The 21,346-nt window shown below is 36.8% G+C and overlaps 1 protein-coding gene across 2 annotated transcripts in view; it reads left to right on the top strand.

Annotated features, from left to right (window-relative positions):
* Window positions 1-21,346, top strand: part of ZDHHC17 (zinc finger DHHC-type palmitoyltransferase 17) — a 77,067-nt gene that overhangs the window by 4,016 nt on the left and 51,705 nt on the right. For both annotated transcript variants that reach the window (XR_008233065.1, XM_052774213.1), the window contains exon 2: window positions 15,120-15,223. Coding sequence is in view for 1 of the 2 variants with exons in the window: in XM_052774213.1 (XP_052630173.1) it covers window positions 15,120-15,223 (104 nt within the window). In the remaining variant the exon portion in view is untranslated. The remainder of the gene's footprint in view (window positions 1-15,119; window positions 15,224-21,346) is intronic.

The following is a 21,346-nucleotide window of genomic DNA, read 5'->3' as shown; positions in this document are numbered from 1 at the left end:
GTTACAAAGGCAAGCTCTGCTTCCATTTGTACAGTGTAACCCTAGTGTGGGAATGCTACTCATACTGTTTGTACTTGTTATCCTCCGACTAAATGATTTTAATAGGCCTTCTGGCTTTAAATTCTTTGCATCTTCTAAACAAGAACAACTTCCTGGTTCTTCTGTGGTAGGTGATGATAGGCTTGGATATTTATTTTGAAATCCACGAATGGAAGGGGAGGGAAGCTTTAGGAAATGGATTTGGTTTGTATTGCTCCTTTTTGTTTGGAAAATATTCTTGGTGTGTAGCCTAATATGGCCTGAACTGCCGAAGGTATTTCAGCTCTTCAGGGCTGCATCTCTTCCTAAATTGTAAGAACTATTACTGGGGAGGAAGATCTGTTTTGTTACTGCTATGTAGTGCGTTCACCAGTGTCATTAGGTTTTGGGGGATATGTTTGAGAGAGATGGAAGTTATTGGTTATTGCAGATCTCTTTTGGCGTTAGAAAAGTCTCAGCTGTGAAAGATGGGGTGTCTTTATTTTTGGCTTACTCTGAAGTCAGAGAAAAATCTTCCTGCAAAGTTGGAAGAAAATTTTAAAGAGTTACAGGCTCTGGCAGGAATTATCCCAGCTGGAAGCCTTCATTTTTATCTTTATTTCTTTCCCTGTGGTTCAATTTGTAACTACCTGGGAAGTTAGAAGCACGGTATCTCCTTGTATTCCTTGGTGGCGGTATGAAGAAAATAGGTAAACTTATCGTAGATAGCTTTGACTCTAATTTCTTCTGTTTAAAGTATCAGTGAAAGGCCTGATTTTACAGTCTGACTCTATTCCCTGTGGGATTCTGTTGATATTGTTGGGGTTGTATTGGCATGCAGATTGTTCTTAATTGTCCTGTAAAGGTATGGGACTTACTCTGTAGTTTAGTCGGGATCACTCCAGAGGCTAAGCTTATATTTGTGAGCTCATTCAAAGATCAGTTATTGTTTATTGTATTACTTAAAAAGGAGGACGGAACCATGAAGTCTCAGACAAATTAGCATGCTTGGTATTGAAGGTTTGAGTCTTGCTTCATGTATCGGGGTTAGCTTCATGGTTTGAAGCCAGAGGGGACTGCAGATCTAATCCAACATTCTAATGCAGGCGTTGAGGGTTTTTTAATGAACTAATTCTTTTTATAGCCAGGATACTACTTACAAAGTAAAAAAGAAAATAAATAAAGTCCTACAGTAACAGATAATGTTGTATAGCTGGGAAAGTTGCCCCCAAATTTAATTAGTCTGTTTAAGACTTAAACCTGTTTCTAGTCTGAATTTAATTTGTTTCTGTTCGTTACATCTTGAGAGAGACCTATCCAAATACCCATCTGTCTGCATTTATTTGATATGCTGATGATTATCAGATCCCTCCACTGGTGTTACGGTCTGCAGTCCTACTGACCCTTTTGAGTCTCTCATTAAGATGTGTTCTTCGTTCTTTCAGTGTTTTCATGCCATTGCTCTGAGTGCAATAGCTGTTGTAGTAGTGAACGTGAGAACAAAGCACTATTCTAGTAGTCACACCAGGGCCAGTTGGGGTAGTAAAGCAACTTCCACATTCTTACTCGGCATTCCCTATTGTACTGGTCTTGTTGGGAACTGTATCTCACTGGAAGCTTGTGCCCAGATAACTACCCACCTCCAAGTCTTTTCAATGCTTTCTGGATAGTTTCCAGGATGGGTCTTCATTTTAGATATGACTTTGCTTTTGCTGGGATTTAAAAAACCTTATTCTGGCCTGTCCCAACCTTCCCAAGTAATATAAGCTACACTGTATCAGAAATGGAGTATTATTTATCTCTCTTTCTCCCCCACTATATAACTTACCTCTAACTGTTGTTTACTCCTAGGTTGCAGACAACCATGGAACAGGGTGGGGTCAAAATACAAGCTCTGTAGGATGCTTAGTGTCCTCAGTAGTATTTTCATGTTAACACTCCCCTGAGGTTTTAAAAATGTGAACTACTGAAAAGAGCAAGAGCCTTTTTTTGGCCAGCCTAGTCCTTAATTAGGACAGTAATAGTCATAAAATGAATCATAAGAATAAAGCTTGTTCATCTCTAGTTTTTAATGTGTGCAAGACAGACCACATTAACTTTCTTTATATTCTAATTTCTTAATCAAAATATCAGACAATATTAGATCAAACACTTTAGACATTAACTGTGTTTGACCATTACTTCTTTATCGACTTAAAGCGCTGGGTTTATTTTTCTGTGAAGCCATGGTACTTAGCATTACTAGTCTTTGCTTTTTTGTTAATTCTGTATCAAGCCTAGAAAAGCCAGCAATAACTTAAAATGGTAAACAGTATTTACATCTTTTGGTCTATATGGTTGACCTAAACGACCTGTACTTTAAAGAAGTTTAATGATACTTGTTGTTATATTAGAAAGCATTTTATCATGGCAACAGGATGTGATTCAAATTTTCTGGCTTTTTCCTTCGCTGTTTTTGTTCTGTGCTTATTGAACATCTTCAAATTTTGTGGGTTTGTGTTTTTATTGACAGTTCTATCATTCTTACTTTGTAATCTTGACAACTTTTGTCTATTTCTTGTGTTGTTAGGATGCTGCTTGCCCTTCTATGGATAGGGATGTCTTGTATCCTTTTGCTTGCCTTTCAATCTTCCATATTTTTCTGATTTGTCACGCTCATTGTCAATGCTTCTCTTGCCATTTTTACAAGATTTGTTTTTTACAGTTGTTCTCACTTCCCTTGTAAACTATACGGTTTTTCACCACTCTGGACTTTTCTCAGGGGTAACTTTGTGGCTTCTCAGGCATCTAGTAAAACACTTAAAAATAGATTTCAACTATTTACAGTTTTTCTTCTACATATTTTCTTCTGATTTGGACAGTAACTGATTTTTAACTTTCTGGAACAGGCCCTCTTAAAGCATCAGTGATAAATGTCTGATTTGACCTAAATTTGTGTTGACTCAGTTTGCCTTTACTTGTTAAGCACAGACTTTATTTCTCTGAGATTTCACAGAACCTTAGTCTTTGAACAGCATTTGTTTCACTGTGTTTACTTGTTTGCTCAGGAAAGTAATGAGACATTATAAATGTGGAAGAGGGTTACATTTTAACTTTGCAGAATCCAGTTCATGGAATTAGAGGAAAATGTTTGTTTGCTGTTTGCTTGAAAAGTTGCTAATATTGTCATTGATACTGACATGTTTAGATGGGAGCAGCCTCAGTAATTGGTATATCGGCATGCATACTGTTCTCTGCTGCTTTTCACAGACAATAGGAGATAAAGATTTGACTTTCATAGCATCCCTGAAGTTGAGAGAAACACTGGGGTCTGTTGCAAATGAGACTGTAGAACAAAGTTGAAAGCTTTTTCTGAAGTCAGAGGGAGTCTGTCTGAATTGAACCCTCAGGCCTGTCATGCCCAGTACATGGTGTAACATTAGACTACAATTTGTCTTGTGCAATTTTGAAATCTAGTAATTTCTTCCTACACTTGTAGGATGCCCTGAGGTCCTCAGAAGTGTTTCCTTGATTTTCTCTGTGAGGGGGGAGGTACCAAAAACGGAGGGTAGTGGGAATGCTGTGGTCAGAGCTTGGAAGGCTGCTCAAGACCAGGGGAAGATGAAGAGGACTCAATAGTGAGGGAGCACAGTAGCAAGAGAAGGGAGGACATCAGAGTGTTCTTTGTATTTGTATTTGCACTTGTATTGCTGGCTTTGAAGGATGTGGTTTTGCAACTGAGTTTAAGCAGGTTTTAAGCTTAAGTTTAAGCTCGTTCTGGTGGAACCCAGACACAGTCCCTTGCCCTCCCAGGGGTTAGCTCTTGCAATTGAGTGGCAAGTAGGTGAATTGGGATACTTCTTTGTGAGTCTGTGACCTGATCTAACTGAAACCATTACTGCTCTGTTGTGAGAACTGGTAAGAGGTAGTGGTGAATGTGAAGCCAGGACTTTTAGTGCAACCATGCCTTCTGATGGCAGGGCAGTTTTAGCTTGAGTAAGTCGATTGTGAAACCTACCTTTAAACACTTCCAGCTGCACGCATCTGCCAGTGATGCTTGGTCCCAGGATGAGCCATTTCGGGGAAGTAAATCAGTAGAAAATTCGTCCCCCACAAAAATTGTGAATGTTGTGAATAACTTTATGCCAGTTCACTAAACCTACTCATTGTAGGATCAAGTGCACTACAGTACTGACCGAAGGTAGAGAGTGAGCTGGTGTGACCACTTTGGAAGGTTAGGAGTTGGATAGTGTGTGATGACTCTTAACTGTCAGACCACAGATGTACTAAGCTGTCTCTCATACGCTGCAGAAAATTGACTTTTGGCATGACTAGAAGCACGTTTCATGCATTTCCTCATTGTGGTAGATGAACCAGCCTGTGTTTATCATAAGTGGGAATGAGTTTGCTTAGTTGGCTATTGATTTGAAGCTCCATTTGCTGGTTCAAGATTGTGGTGGGAATGCTGAATTGAAGTTTTCCACGAGGACTGAGCGCAACTTGTACTAACTTACTTTTTTTTCAGTATGTGCCAAGGAGAAAAGAGGGTCCGTAGCTAGACTGACTGCTCATTCTGCCATGTGCACTTGCCAGTGCTCCAATTCTTGATTTAATTTTTTCACTGTTCCTCAGAGACGAGTTAGCTATAAACTCACTAAGCAGCATAATTTACATTTGAGTGTGGCTTTGGCAAATACTTGCTGAATAAAGCAGAACCTTCAGTATGCTTTTTTTTTTTTTTTTTTTTTAATATGTAATGTTACCAGGCTTAAAAATTGAATGAAGAATCTTGATCTTTGAAAAAGAATTTTCAGGCTATCCTTTTCTGGGAATTTTAAAAAAAGTTGTTTTTTTTTCTCCATGTAGTTGAGGATCAGGATTGAGCTAGATACATACTTAGGTGCATTTTTGAAGTTTAGCACTTTAAAAGAGTGAAATGCATAATTGGTTTTAAGTTACCGTCATGATGACTGACTACTAATGCTAGTTCTCAGGGATTTTTTTTTTATGTTGGGAGGTCTGGAAGCTCATATACTCAGAGACCTAGACCAGTTTAAATCACTTAGGGAAAAAAATACAGTTTTATTTCTGTTGAAATCTGAGATTTTGGCTGAGAACACAATGCAACACTCCTTGAAAAGAAAGCCAAAAAAGATGTATGTATACGTTAATGTAAGTTGCTGACTAAACCAAAACTTTAAAGTAAGCTCTAAACCATAGTATTTTAAGCTTTTAAATTTTTTAACCTTTACAAATGCTAGTAAACGCAGCTGTTTTAAATAACACTCGCTAACGATGCTATGTGTGCAAATACAAGGCCTTCTGAAAAGCTGCCTTGTGAAGCTATTACTTCCTAAAGCATAACACTGTTCAATTTAGGAGCATCTGTAAGTAAATGACTAGAAAGCAGTCAATTGGTTATGGACACTTGCTTTGAAGAAACAAAACTTGCTCCTTACCAGCTGTGCCTTAAATCACATGATCTTTGACCTCTGCATAGAGTGGTTGGATTAAAGGCTCTAGTTGAGCATCTCTAACTTGTTGTTACGTAAAAAATCAGATCTACATTGGAGAGTATGCGGGATTATTCTCTGTGTGTGATGGCTGACTTGCTTGTGGGTGGAACTCTCTATCAGCAAAAGGACTACTTTATTGTGTTTGAGATGAGGCTTTTCTCAATCTATTTCGCTGCTTTTTAAAGAAAGCATTGTCAACTTAAACTGTAACTTCCTTTAAAAAAACACAATAGAGTATTAGGTACAGGGTTTTTTTCTCATTGTGTGTGCATTCTATCATTAGCTTCTCCAAGGGTTTTCATAAATGCATCTTTTCTATTGGTGTGTCAAGAAACTGCAAATAGGCCAAAAATTTAGGAGGGAAACCAAACAAACTTCAGAGGATGCTGTCAAATATGAAAAGTAATGGAAACCAGTGACAGGATTGGCATTGAGTGGAAGGGGTTTTTTGTCATGTCATACTCATTTTGTGTAATTTAATGCCATAGTAGGGGCCAGGGAGAATCCCGGCATAAATTGTAAGGGTCTAAGTAAGGCGAGGCTGATAGTATATATTTGCAAGCCAAGCACTGAACTGGTTTTTTTGATATATAATATGACCAGTTAAGATTGGGGGGGTGGGAAGTAGGTATTGCACATGGGTTTTTTTGTGAAGAATGTAATCTGGTTTCGGTGGAAGTTTTCTAGCATTTGTTAGTTAAACTGAAGGTGTATACCCATCGTCCTGGTTCAGACAATCTAACAGCTCGTAGGCTGCTGAAGGCTCTGGCTCTTCAAACTGATGAACCTATCCAGCCCTGCAGAATTCTTTTTTTTTTTCTGTCTAGGACTTCATGTGAATATGAGAAGGCTCAGACTGCTCCTACTTGATGACAGTCAACAGTTAGTCAGATTAGCTGTTACTTGTTTCACCCTAAATTTTGCTGCTGTTTCTAGAGAAGAAAAAAGCTGTTGCTCTTATGACTTTTGTAAAGAATTAAAGGCGATTGTTTCTGAAGTGAAGACATGATCACTTTAGCCTCTGTTTCTGTGACTTTCTGTGTTGCAGAATTAGGTGAAGGAGTAGGGACAGGGAAGTTATAAACTTTAGAAGAGGAACTTGCATTAAAAATGTTAAATACTGCTGGTATTTATTTTAGGAATGCGATAAGTTGATTTGCTTGTACTTATTTTGTGAACTTTTTTCTATTAATGCTAGTGCATGAGTGGCTAGTTTTTATGTGTATATAAACTAATGTGGGTGTTTCTAATATGCAAACTACTATAAATAAATTTGTCTATATAGATTCTTGCACTTTTAAAAAAGTAGGAGGAAAACTGGGAAAGCTTACTAAAAAGCACCATATTCTAACAAATGAAGAAGAGATTGAACACAAATACAGGGGAAGGAATTCTTTAATATTAACCTCCAACAGTCCCTTTTAAATATAGCACACATATATGAGGATTATTTTATTATTTAGCTTCCCTTAAATAGTTGCAGTCACTTCCAATTTTATCATGATTCTTTCAACTGCAGCCAGATATGGAAATAGTATAGTCATCAATAAAAGAAGAGTATTATGATTTCTTCTGTTTTCATTAAGAAACAAAGGCAATAGTATGCAATATTTTATGGAAGGTAATGCTTTTATTTCTACATTTTTATTTTAGAACTTGTTAGTATTTTCTCCTTAAGTGTCAATTGTCTTGGTCACCATTCAGAATTTGAGTGTCTGACTTTCATCATGGTATTGTTTCCTTGCAGCAATATTGCATAACGTTAAAGGAAAAGCAGTCCTAGCCATCTGTTAATGCCTACCAGAGCCATGTGTAGCAGCTGTAAGCAGCAGTATTTTCCTCCCTTCCTTATGTCCAAGCAGGCATATTGACCTACTCATATCCTCCTGCTATATATAATTGCAAATTATGAAATTGCTATCTCGGAAGAATACAGTCTTGGTCATCTTACTCTTTCATGCATAACTTCTTAATTTTTTTTTCTATTAATACTGTTCTCAGAATTCTTAAGCTTATTTCATTTTGGCTTTTTTATTGGAAAAGATTAAAAGATTTGAGTACTGAGGGGAAATGAGTGTAACTTGTGCATTTGGTTATGAGAACTGATTGGGAATGCTGGTATTGCTAGTGCTCAATCTTGGGAGCTGTGCTTGCTTTTTTCCCCCTCTTCTCTGTACTTCTTCCTTTTTCCTTCGGAGTTATTTTTCATATTTTGCTTTATCTTCCATTACCCTGTCTTATTGGTCCTGTTTTCCAGAGGAGGTTCCCTTTTCTCCTCTACTGTGTTGTTTCTTTTTTCCAAAACACCTTTTTTTTTTTTTTAGCCTTATTCTCACACTTGTGAGTTTTTTCCTATGCTGTATTACTTACGCATCTGTGCAAGCAATCTGCATGTTTTGTGACTAATGAGTAATGACGAACTAGTCACAGATGCATATGAGTGATTAGGGCACTGTCAAAGGGTAGTCACTGAAGTGGGAAGCTCATCTAGAAAGAGTTACTACCCCTGGCAGTAATTGGGGAACCAAATTTGATTTATAAAAAAAAATAAAATCCATCTCTCTTGCAACCTTTTAAGCCAACCAACTCTACCGGTTTCTAGAAGTAGCATAATTTTCTTCATTCTGTCAGCCTAACTTCCTTGAATATTTAAAAGCTGGAGTGTGTTGTTCCATGATTACTTAGTCAAATTAACAATTGGCAGCTGGCAAAATGTTCCTGCTACCTTCTCTTTACCTGCTTTCCATCTACCAGTGGCTCTGGAGCCTGTCTTTTCACAGAAACAGATTCAACTTGCTGTCCTAGTAAAAGAATCAGGTTTTTCTGTTTCTTGTTTAATTTTTTTCCCCCTCTGCTGAATTCAGTGGGCTCACTGTGACCACAGCTCTGAGTACCAAAGCTAGCTTGAGTTAGAGAGCAGGAGCATGGAGCCAAGAGCAGTGGGGGAGAGTGGGCAGAGAAATGATCTTTCTCTTTTAGCAATGGTAAACTGCTAATTTGGCTCAAGTCATGCTTAGAAATGGCTCCTTGAAACACGATGAGGTAGAGATTTAGTGTTTGCAACCTGCTTATTGTAAATCAGTGAAATCAGGCCTCTGCTCTACTACCTTCTATTTAGTTTTCCTGACTTTCAGCTGGGGAGGAACCATTGTCAGTAGAGATCAAAATATCAAAAAATAAATGTGTTAGGATTTCAGTTACTTTTTCATCTTTGAATTAGCTATTAGTGATTTTCAACAGTGGATCATCATTGTAAAATTAAATTTTCCTGGAATAAATATTTTCATCATAAAAGGAAAAATATTTTTAACACTTAGGAATATTGTTGAAGCCATTTGTGAATGTGGTACATGTTCTAGGCTCAAAAAGTTATGTTGTTACTTTATTGTCAATCTGTCGTATGTTTAAAAAAATCATAGTAGTTTCAAGAATTTTAACTGTTTTCCTACAGTTTGTGTGAGGGTATGTGAATTTAGGGGAGAGGGATTCTTTCCTATTTTAGGTGAGAACTTAAAAGCCAAATGGTGACAGTGAAACCTGGTAATACACAAAGTTCTGTGAAAGGCATGATATAAACATGATAAATCATTATTTTTCACTTTTTTTTTATGCTTATTCCTGTTCCCTTAATAGTGGTGGGCAAGTAATCTAGATCACTATAGGATTTTTTAAGCAGAGCTTTCTCTTCTGTCCAACAGGTTGGAGGATGTAATCTGTATTTTGTGTGTTTTAATCTTCTGTTAAACACCAAAAATAGATGCTGTCTGAACATCGAACATGGGATTTCTTTCTAGCTTAGCTGCTGATGCAGAATGACTACCGTTGGGCAAACCACCCCTGATGTAACACCACTGTAGTTGGTCCTCCCGGGGCTGAGCAGGACGCGTGATCCCAGGGCGCAGGCGGCTTTGTTCAGGTAGTTTGTGCTGCTGACTTAGAGCCACGCCTGCACGTATTATGGCAGCATTTGATGGTTGTGGCTGCGTTGAAACCATTATATTTGGTAGCAATGCTTATAGAGAGAGATTGTGTTTAATATCCACAGCTTTTTAAATAGCAGTCTTTTAAATTGCTATGCTAAACATTTAAAAATATAAAACTTGCCAAAGAAGGTGGTGGAAAGGTTAAGTGTTTGCTAGTTCTTAAGCTTTGGCATGGTTTTGTTTAAAGCCACGTCTTTTACATAGCTTATAATGGGTGAGTATGTGCAAGCATGCATCGGCTCATGAGGAGTTTTGGTGTCTATACAAGTTTTATTAAGTGACTGGCTTAAAATCCTTGCATATTTAGGCTTGGCTTTTTCACTTTTAAAGGTTGGGTTGTCTTACTACTGAGTCCTTGTTGCAAACTTAATAGTTTAAATATACTGTTGCAGTCCTTGAGACGGAAGAATTACTTACCATAATGGCATTTGAATATCTTGTCTACTTTCAGGTTATGTTTGCAACAATGTAGTGTAGTCAAATGAAACAATCACCATGCTCTGTTTTTCTGATTTTTACTTTCCAAGTAACTAGAGACACGTGACAGAACTTGACCACTGGCTGGATAGATACAAAAAAGAATTTATGTTTACTCTTTTCTCATTTGAGCAACAGATGCTTCAGAAAACATTTATTTGTCTGTACTGCAGTATTAGAAATTATGGTTTTTAATTAAAGATTTTTTTTTTCCTTTAAAAGGGACATAATTTGAACTTGGTGAGTTTTAAGAATGTGCTTTTGGGTTTCAGTGCTGTGCATTGAATAACTAAGGAGAGCTTTGCCATTCAGTTTGAAGTGACTGTATTGATAGGACCAAATACGTGTCAGGTGTGAGGTTGTACTAGTTTGGCTGAAGTAATTTGAAATCTGATAATTTCTATTTTTTTCCATTGGTGTATATCTAGCCTCTGTAAAAGCAGAGGTAGTTAGCAGTTGAGTTGTGTTGACTAGATATGGTATATCACAAGCCAGGACATCTGTGAAGGTTAATTGTGTTGAATACAACAATTTTAGTTTCCTGCAAAGTCGATGTTTAATCGAACTAGTAGGCTTTGTAAGCAGAGACATAAATAACCAAATTGTTCTCTGAAATGCGTAGGGCTGATGGGGACTGCAAAATCAAAAGCTGAAGGTTCAAGGAAGGTGTTTGTTAGCTGTGTTCAGTAGACTCTGAGATAACACCTTGAGCAGATATCTGTTTTGGATTCACTTGTAGTCTTATAATGGTCTCTTACTTCAGGCTATCAGCTGATTTCCTGTTTACTGCTAAGTTGCCCAGCTAGAATGGTGTAGACCCATACATATATAGATTCTCTTAATGTTAGTCTTTCATTATTTCTTTCTAAATCATTCTTTCTAGCATAGCTAGGAGAAATTACTTTTCTGCATTTATAGGGCTATGCCCTAGCCCTGCACAGGATTTTCAGAACCCTGAAAAAAATTCTTTAGGAATGAAGAGGCTCTTTTCTGTTCCTAGCTGCTGCGTTGCCTCTCTTAAATTTTGCCTTGTCAGCCAAGCATAGTGTGTAACAGCATTGTTTGCAGTGACTTGGTCCAAATTGCCTATGACCAGCTGAAACAAGTATTACTGTGACTCACAAAATCCAGGTTCTGTTTTATCTTGATTCCCGGCAGCTTGTTGACTTAGGAACCCAAAAGTTATGACTGCAGATCAGTCATAAACCAGGCACTTACAATGCCAGGTAAGAGTTATGGCACCGATAGTAGCCAGCATGCTACTATGAGCCAACAGGCAACTGTCAAGTTGCATAGATAATACTAAGTGATAAATTTTGACTCTAAGCTTGGGAATTTGCATCTAGGCTGCAGAGAACTGACTGTATTGGGTGAGGATTCAGATTTGATGTGCTTTCCTGGCATTTGTCTTAAATGATTTATATCCAAGATGGGTGGTATTTGCATCTTCTTTTCAGGCAAATACAAAGTAATCCTTTTTCCACAGTTCACACTGTGGTTAGAAGACTCTGTTGTATGATGATGATGGAGGCTGTGATGTTCATATACCTTTCAGGATTTTACGGCTTGTTTCAACTGTTCTTAAATGTAAAATATAAACTCAACTCTCTCAGTAAATTGGGAAACATAGGGTTCACTTTAAGTTTATATTTGTTGTGAGTCTTTATATTAAACAAATGGATTGTAACTGCTAATGTGGGTACTGGGGGAAAAGAGAGAGAGAACTGTTTCTTGTTTACTCATTTTGCATCAGGCAGTCATACTTGCCATCACCTCAAATCTAACTTCTTAATCGCTTTGGCTATTTTGCATTAATATAACAAAATTTGAAAGTGTCATCATAAAAAGAGTAGTTCAGAGACACTATCAGTACAAAAGGAGATTAACAATTATATATTTTTTTAAAAGTTAAGGGTCCTGTTATATTACCTTCAAGTCCTTAGTAAAAGTAGTAGATAAGCTGTAGGAGGGGCTAAGGAATATCATCTCTCACTTTTTTGAATTTACATGGTTAATAGTTAATGCTTAAGATTTTGCTGTATTCCCATAAACCTTTTTATGAAAGCATTAGTATCATAAGGCTGTGGTTTCATGGTCACTTTAGGCTGACATAAATTTACACTGCTTGTAAATGGGCAGCTCTCTTGACTGGCCAGTGTGAGCTCAAGGGAACAGAAGCCTGGTTTGTGTGCTTGAAGTGGTTGGGAAAATGCAGCTTAAGAGAAATAGTATTCCTTGGTAAATTAACATCTGCCTGAAAAATAACCCAGGTTTCTCAGTTTTCTTTTAATAATTGTTAGATAACAAGAAGAGAAACTTGTTCTCCTTCTAGCAGCTGTGGAAGGCACCCCATCAAGCTGCTCCAGGACAGTGAATTTCTTTTGTTCTGGCCTCTGCCCACTTAACTTATCCTTTAGCTTTTCAGGGTCTGAACATTACAATTTGATATGTAAAATCCTGCTTCAATTGTGTGGTGTAATAATAGGTGAACAGAGATGGTATAAATCCTGCTTTTTTTCTAATATGATGGAAAAGAGAAAATCATGTGGGACAAAATAATGAATTTAGCTTTCTCTTGTATTTTTACTTTATTTGAAATTGTAATGTTCTCTGGTATCTTTTTCAGCATCTTTATTCCAGATAACACTCTGGCTTATCTAGTAGCTGGGGAGAGAAAAGGTTTGGTTAAGCTGTTGCCACCTTCAAGTACAAAGTGAAGCTGTGTTTCTGGATAGTAAGAGAATTGGTTGTAACATGCGATTTGGATGACAGCAGATGCCCTGTTACACTTTTAGGTTGTCTCTCCTGTAGAGGTGTCAAGAGAGCAACTTTCCTGCTGGGCTGGCAATGCTTAATTGGTTAATCTAGTTAGTTTTTCAGGCTTAGAAAGAAAAATTGAATGCCACAAAATCACATTGTGGTCAAGAAAGGATGTACTCTGCTGATCATTTGGGTACTGTGTGAAATTAAAAAATTTCTTTTTCTGAAGCAAAGTCTATGCATAAGAACAAATCTATTTTGAAAATGAAGACTTTTGCTGCACTAGTTCTCAGTGTTACTATGTTCTGGTTTTAAAGCTATAAACACCTGACTTCTAAGAAAGATTTTTTTAATGTACAAAATATCATAAATGTTCTAACTATATAAATGACTATATTAATTTAGTACTACAACATGTACTTAATGCAATAGAATTTCTCCTAATTTGATTTTTTTTTTTCCTGTCTGAAATAGGTACATTGTATGTAACAAATACAAACATGCTCAACTGAAGTTACTTGGTTTTGAAATTAATACTGAGAGTTTTGGGATTTGCAACCGGACTACCTTCTTGATAGTTTACTCCGAGGTTATAACTAGTATAAGTTTTTAGACTTCTGCTTAAGTGGCACTTCAATATGTTGAAACCTGGAAATAGGTATTTAAAATGTGGTTTTCAGACTTAAGTTGTCTTTATCTCTTTTAGAGAGATAAAAATGCATGTAATAATTTTAGGGTAGAAACACATTTAAAATAACTTTAATGAGAAAAATTTGTAATGACTGATTTGATTACTAGCATCCAGTTATTGGGAAGGCATTGTGTTTATACAGCTGAGATGAGTAAGCCCCAGATTAAGAGAGTCAGAGGGCAGTTTACTTATCTGCCTGCAAGCTCAGTATTTAAACTCCCATTGCAGTCAACAGAGAGCTTGTTAATGTTGTTGCAGGAAGCTAGAAAACACTTTGGCTGACTAGCCACAACTGGACACAGTAAGAAGTTACTTCTCATTGTGACCAACAGCTCCTTTTGCAGAAATTATTGCACAGCTGAGAGAACATGAGAAATGGGGAGACCTGCTCATCTTGGCAATAGGAAGTCTCCCTGGCCCTAGCATGTCTCTTAGTCACTTGAGCTAGCAGGGCAACATGTGCCTCTTGGGAGAGAAGGTGGTGGGGTTAGGTGTTATCCTTGTTAAGGTTAGGTGTATTATCATGGTTGTCTTGACTCAGGATGTCTTTATTCAAAAAAATAAAAATCTCTAGTATATTAACGACAAGGTTGATCACTCATTTTAATAACTGAGTGGAAGTTAGAATCTTAATTAAACACCTTTCATAAGGTGTTTAAAAGTGTTTTCAGGTACAGATTAAAGAAACAAAATTTCTGCTCATGAAACTTTGTTGGGGAAAACTGAGTAAAAGTAAAAAACACATTTTAATAAAATCAATTGAAATGCATTTTTAGAATTGTCAGCTTTTTTCTGTGCTTCACTGTTGCAGTTCTCACTTTTTTATGCGGCTATGCTGAATTGCATGGTTGATACACAGGCAATCAGCTACAGTACTTGTAACAAATGGAAAATTGTCTAGAAGTTGTATAAAATACATCGTTCAATTTCAGCTTGCTGAGCTGACTTTCACATGCATGCAGTTTGTAAAGAAAAATGGTATGTTGCTGCGCTAGTGATCTGTCAATACAGTGTTTTAATATAAATTCCACCAAGGAAAGCATTAAGGGTTGAAGTGTTGCCCTTCATCAAAAGAATTAAGTTTGTAGGGAGCTGTATCTGGTGAAGAGCATATCATGGTCATGCCATTTGTTTCTGAGACCCATTGGTTAAACATACATAGATCACCTCTGAAGATGGGACTGGAGCTGAAGAATCAATAAAGTGTCAGTAGGTTCTAATAATTGGTATTAATCATTCCCAATTATTTTTTTTCTAGAAGGTATTTGACTATGCTATTTGAAGTATAACATTTATTTGTAGTAGCAGAGTGAGACTTTGTCAGTTTATGGCTGATAGTTTTTTTTAGCGATGCCATGTTGCATTTATAAAAACAAAACAAAAAAAAACAACAAAAAAATTGCTGTTACTTTTTGTTAATATTCTATAAAAATACCCCAGTGTAGGATTTGGCAGAACTCTGTTATTATAAGTGGTGTTTTCTGGAAGGTGTTTGGAATCTATACCAGGGAATACAGTGGTCTGCTTTGCAAAATGTAGAAATGGGACCAGTTAGCTTACCACCCTCAGATTTAGGTAGCTTTATAGTATATTGAACTGGGTACTGTTTTTAGTTTTGCTTATAGAATTTTTTTTTTCTGAGAAACTTCAGTAATGCTGGTTCTGGTGTTCTAATAGCAAGTTTGTCTTTTTTAGGAAATAAAGCCTCAAAGCCATTACAACCATGGATACAGTGAATCTCTTGGACGGAAAAGCCACATTGATGATTACAGCACTTGGGACATTGTGAAAGCCACACAGTAAGTTTATTTTTGAGTGTTAGATTTGTCTGTGTCTGTATTAGTTAAAAACCAGTAAAATGGATTTTTTTTATTTGCATAAAGAGGAAGGTGAACTGTATTTGTAGATACAGCAGTGGAAGATTTCAGAAGTGAACTCTACAAAATTACTGTTAAGACAAATTTTTGAGCGTTGTATGAAAATATGTCGGAGGAATTATGGTAAGTTGTAAATATAGGTGGTTGCTGGACAGACTGCTGGAAGAGAACGTACAGTTTTCTTCCAGCTGGTACTGATGTTTATTTTCTGTAGGTGATGATTAAGAGGTAAGTGGGCAACACTGATAGGCAAACATGAGGGTTTCCTTGATTTGTTGACATAATTTATAGGTTAGAAGGAATGTGTCTCTGTGTAACTTCCTTCATTGTCTCTGATTCTGCAGTTTCAGTGCTGCTATGAAATGGAGTTTATTGCTGAGAAAGGACTGTAGGAGTAAACTGTGTGCAAATTTAATAATTGCATTCTTAATGCAGATGAATTACATAAATTTGTCTTCCACACAGTCCTATAGCACATACTAACTCACAAGACTTTCTGAAGAATTGTCATGACACTGCTTTTTAGCTTGCTATTTTTTACCATTCAGAAACCACGACCACTGCCACTTTTCTTCAGTGAGCTGAGATGATAGTTTTGTAAGATTTTTTTTTTTCTTGTATTGTTAATTTGAATGCTTAAGCTATTATGTATCTTGTTGAGCTATTGCCATTTTTTCCTAAAAGGCATCTCCTCCAGCTGAAAGCAGCTTTGCGGCTCTGCATGTGACACAGGGCCCATTTAGGTTTAGGAAGTATGTACTTCCCTTCACTTCTTGTTTTAGGTTCTGAGGAGTTTAACTTCCTGAAATAGATGTTGACTGAGTCTGCAATTGTTGCCCTAAATACTTTAATAGTAATACTAAAACCTATAATCCTCATATTAGGGCATTTTTAGAAATGAAAATATTGGCATAGCATCAAACTAGCTGCTGCTTAAAAGCACGGAAATATGACAGAAGTGGTTTTACAAGTTATTTGTTTCCATTCTTAGATGCGTATTGCATGTTTGAAACCCTAAAACACATTTGTTCCTGTTAGCCCTCAAATTTAGGCTGATCTATGCTTTTAGCTGAGTTGTTAATTCCTTTCTGGTCTCCTCAAATAAGAATTGACAAGGCTGTGAGTTATCTGCTGTTTTCCTTCCCAGTCATGGTGAGATATGACTTACAGAGAGGATTGCAGTCCTCTCTGGTGAGATGCCGTTTCATATGATAGCCCTAATAGTTAATATCACAGGGAGGGGGGACTTTCAGCATGGGTATATGATCAAGTTGTGGTATCCAGGTAGCACCTCCCTGACTAGAGGGAGAACTCACCTTTATTTTAAGTATTTACTAGGATTTGAAGGCCATGTTATATAAAACAGCTGTCTTAATTTTCAGAGATTTTTCCCTTTAAGGCAGAAAATAAACCACCAAATATCATAAGGCTTGCAATAAAATAAATAATGCTGCTAATATATTAATTTGGTGGTGTTAAAAAGATATACAGTTCCTATTAAAATGTAGTTATTCACTTTTGTAGAAACATAGCCTTTTTATATATAAGAAAAATAGGTGATCTTTACCACTTGTCCTCAAAAATCAGTATTCACTTAGATTAAAATATCTGCTGAGTTTAGTTACTTTTTAGTTCAGTGCTAATGTAAGATGCCACAAAAAGTTCTGTAAAAAAGGGCCACTCTGTCTTCTAGCATTCCCCTCCCCAAGTAGTTCAGTAAGTTCAAGCAAAACATTACAAAATAGAATAAGAATTATTTTCAGTCTGTTAGTTTTGGTGGTTTTTTTCCAAGACCAGACACGTAGCATTCAGCATGTGATTGGCAGCACAGGTTTTTTTCAGAACACTTGAAAACTTCCCCAAGAGAATATAACAGGTTTTTTTAGTGTGATACAGTCAAATGGTAGCTGGGTGCTTACCATTAGTTAAATGAAATTCTGTTGGTCTCGAGAAAGGTCTGATAGCTAATCATAATAATAAGGTTGTGTATCTTCCTCTGTTTAAAAAAAAAAAGTCAAACTGATCTGTCATCCAAAATGGTTTGGCATTTCATGTAAGACCACTTAAATTGCAGGCTTCTTGACAAGTAGAAGGTGCATTTTGCGATAGCATAGAACTGTTTGCTATTAAATTTGTGATAATGCAAGCAGGAATCGGTTAGTCACATCATATAAGTAGCTAGTCAGTCATTTAATTTTTTTCATAATGATTGTTATTCTTACAGTATTTGTGCTGCATTATTAAAAGTTTCTCCTGTGAAAGTAACTAGTTATATTATTGTTGCAACATACATGAAAATGGGGAACATAGTTCCTTAAACTTTGAAGATGATGATGAAAAATGGGATGAAGAGGTTTCAAACTCATCTATATTTCATATATGCTGTTTGACTGTAGAATTCTATTTTAAGATGTTGAGTTTATTGGCACTTGATTACAGAGAAATAAAACAATGTAAGTAAAATAATGCATTTGCTTTTATGTTTTTCAGCAAGGGAAAATAAGAGCTTGCGAGCTCCACACATTTTTCCAGAAGTATTTGTTCGTTGTTTCATATCTTGTCGAACTGTTTGTGTGCTTTATCATCTTAGTCTGTAGATTGAACACTTATTAAATTAAGATGTTCATACACTATGAGCTACAAATCTAATAACCTCTTGCAATCAAATTAAGACTTTGTATAGAAAGGAGCAGTTCAGCTGATATTCTCATTGCAAAGAGTTTATCAGTATTTGTATTTTTTACCCGTTATGTTCCTGATAAATTCTCCCACAGACATGGGGGCCTAGCCATGCTTTATACCAAAAATAGTCTCTCTCTGTGTTTATTTTGCAGAAACTTGTGCTGGACTGAAAATGATAGTGTTTGGGTTTAATATCTATTGTTATAAAGGACACTTTTCACTGGCTTTGTTATAAACATATCCAAGGGCATCTAGGTAGTGTTAAAAGTCGTAGCGTCTTAGCCCTTCATCTTGCAGGTGTTAAAATGTGTGTAATCTCTTGGCATCTTGTATTCAGTTATAGCAAAATTGTTTGGTTCATAAAAGGTTTCCACTGTGTTTCTGAAAGCAGAAGCAGGCCACTCGTATATTGGAAAATCTGTTGTCAAAGCCATAGTAGAAAAATCATCTATTCTTGCCTTTGCTATTGCAGTGGAAGAACATTGCATACTATAGAAGTACTTCACTTGTAACTGCAGAGAAAGTCTTTGAATTTCTTCTGCCTCTATAGAATCAGAGGGTGGGCTGTGAACTGTTTTTGTTCCTATGTGATATCATTCAGTGCTCTCACCGGAGCTGCAAGGGAATGGAGTCTTGGAAAAAAAGTTGTAAGTGATTTAAAAGTGAAATTTAAGGGAGATATGTTGGGCATGTTTATTTCTATCTCTTCTGGCACCAGTAGCCCTGTGTCATCCAAGGCTGGAGTTATAACTTTGAATATGATGTCTTGGGAAGGGTACTGTGTTAACATAATAACTTCAAGTTGCTGGCTTTGTTTTGTTTTAAATCTTTTAAGCCATGAAACTAAGGAAAAGCAGCTACTGTTCACAGGTAGAGAAGCATATGATGGGTTATGGCTAGGGGGACAAAATCTGAGACACATTAATCTTTGTGTCGTGTTTTTCAGTTCTGCGGAGAGTGAATAGGCACCTTCTGCTTGTAGTGAACTTGAGCAAATTCCAGCTATGCTGAAAGTATCTTAAATAACCATTATGAACATGGGTATTAAACATTAATGATATTAACAAGTGCTTTTGTGACATCTGGAAGATTGATTCCTTGTGCTCAAATGTTACAATTTCATTATTGCAAGATTAACTTTTCTGTTAGTTTTATTCACTGAGATAATTCAAAATGAAGTCGTGTGTTGTGAAATAGTGAAGCACGAAATATGAAATATGCTGAGTCTTGCTCAGGAAAAAAATTGTTGGATACATTTGAGAATATGCTTTTTTCCTCACTATTTCTCATCTTTCATAGGGTGACTGATAAGAAAAAAATAGGATACATATGGAATAATTCAAATTGGTGAGGGTTGGCCAAAGTGACAATTACTCCTGGCTTATTTGCAGGAGAGGATGGGCAGACGGTGACACAGGTACACATTCTTTATGCCTGGTTGTTTGTGCCTGTGGAGTTTGATTATATTGCTGAAAGTGAAATGTATCTGAAGTTCACATGGAAGGGTGGGATTTTTTTAACCACACTAGCAATATAGCCACAACTGTCTAGACAATTTGAGGCTTTGGAACATATGCAAGAGCTGAATTTCTTTTGTCTCTCAACATCACTGTTAACGGTTCATTAAGCAGCTCTTGAGTTATCCCTTTGCTCTTGAAAACAAAACTAGCTGTTTAACACAAAAAACATGAGAACGTATGAAAGGCTTTGTTACTATTTAACCACCATCATTCATGGGAATGAGTCTTCAAAAGATAAAAAAGATTGTTTTTCTACTAATTGCATTTCCAGTTAAAACAGCTTTGATTGGAGTTACAATGATAGCAAGATGAGGGAATGAGCTCCTGGCTTACCTACTGTTTGTTGGCATGGCGATGTGCTCACTGAAGAGAGATTCCTTCCTAGCATTGTGGCCAAATTTTGTGTTAATCATGCAGCAAAGCTGGCAGTGTCTATTTCCAAGAGTCGATGTGCTTGCAGACAAAAGATTAAAAAATGGACTACATATTTAAAATGCAAAAGGCTTCTAGGATACTCTTTTCAGAAGTATTAAATTCAGAATATCTTTAAGCTGCAATGACAAATAAAATGTTACATGTTAGTTACCAAAATGCCTTAGAGACTGTGATAGTGAAATGAGCTTGCACAATGGTCTTTTTGCCCTGGAATAACCAGTCCCATTTCTTTCAGAACAAGGCAAGCTCAATAGTATGCTTTAATTGTGCTCCATATTGATGTTTACAGCATCACCCTCTAGAATTGACCCAGATGCTGAAAATTTGTTAGGTTAATACATCAGTCTCTTCTGAGGATTTGAATCTTTTCCTCCATTCCTCTTTCCTGAAGGGCATAGAGCCGTTTATAACAATATTATAAATACGTTTATGCTGAGTGTCTGAAATAGGTGACTTCCTCATTTTGTAATCGAACTGCGTCATGGACCTTTGGAGAAGGCAAGGTGAAGTCAGCTGCAGCAAATTGATGGAAGAAGACTGTAGGTAGTATGTGAGAGAAGAATGCTGCATTTCTAGGCCAGAGCTCAAGAAACCATGACTGCATCAGATTCAGTGTTTTATTTCATAGTAGAGAGCCTGCTGTTTTCCAGGAAGAGGAGCAAATTGTTGTAAATTTGTAACCTTTTTTGCCAGGCAGATTTTGTCTGTCTAGATCCTTAGGTCCTCTTGTGACAATTTAATAAATTGAAGCATTATTAAATTATACCTTGTGTGTTACATCTTCTATAATCAGTTATGATTGAGTTTAAGATACCAAAATAAGTTGCTAGGAACAGACAAACTGATGGTGACTTAAATAAATTGCTATATACCTCATTCTCAGTGTAGTTTTTGGAATGTGTTTTGTTTTCCTGGGAAGGCTCTTCTGATGTATTGCAGAATTTCATGATTTGTTTTGTGGTGAAGTGGTAGGAAGTACCTGTGACTTGCAGTTTGCCCTCCAGTGGGGAGGAGGGGAAGTCTATGATGCGAAGCCTGGAGGAGGAATCCATTCCTACTACTCCTTGTTTATCTGAACCCATACAGTAGTCTTTGCCCAGGGCCTCACAGTAGTGTATGGGCGGATTCTAGAGGGTGGTATTTGTAGATATCAGTGGAGTGTAATTAGAGCATCCTATCAGGGCTTCTGCAGGGGTATTGGTGACAGCATTCTGCCTCAACAGGCTGCAGAATTGATTCACATGCTTGCCACAGCTCTCCTTCATTTTCATATCTCTTGAGCAAAGTTCTTCAGAAAGCAGTGTCACATTTTCTGTAAGACTAGAGATTTGCTTTAAGTAAAATAAAAAACCCCACCAAAACCTCAAAGAACAAACACCCCCCTGCCACACCCCCCCAAAGACTGTAA

The sequence above is a fragment of the Harpia harpyja genome, chromosome 23 (assembly GCF_026419915.1).
Source record: "Harpia harpyja isolate bHarHar1 chromosome 23, bHarHar1 primary haplotype, whole genome shotgun sequence".
NCBI lineage: Eukaryota > Metazoa > Chordata > Aves > Accipitriformes > Accipitridae > Harpia > Harpia harpyja.
The sequence above is the reverse complement of the archived record's forward strand: the minus strand, read 5'-3'. Positions and strand labels throughout refer to the sequence as shown.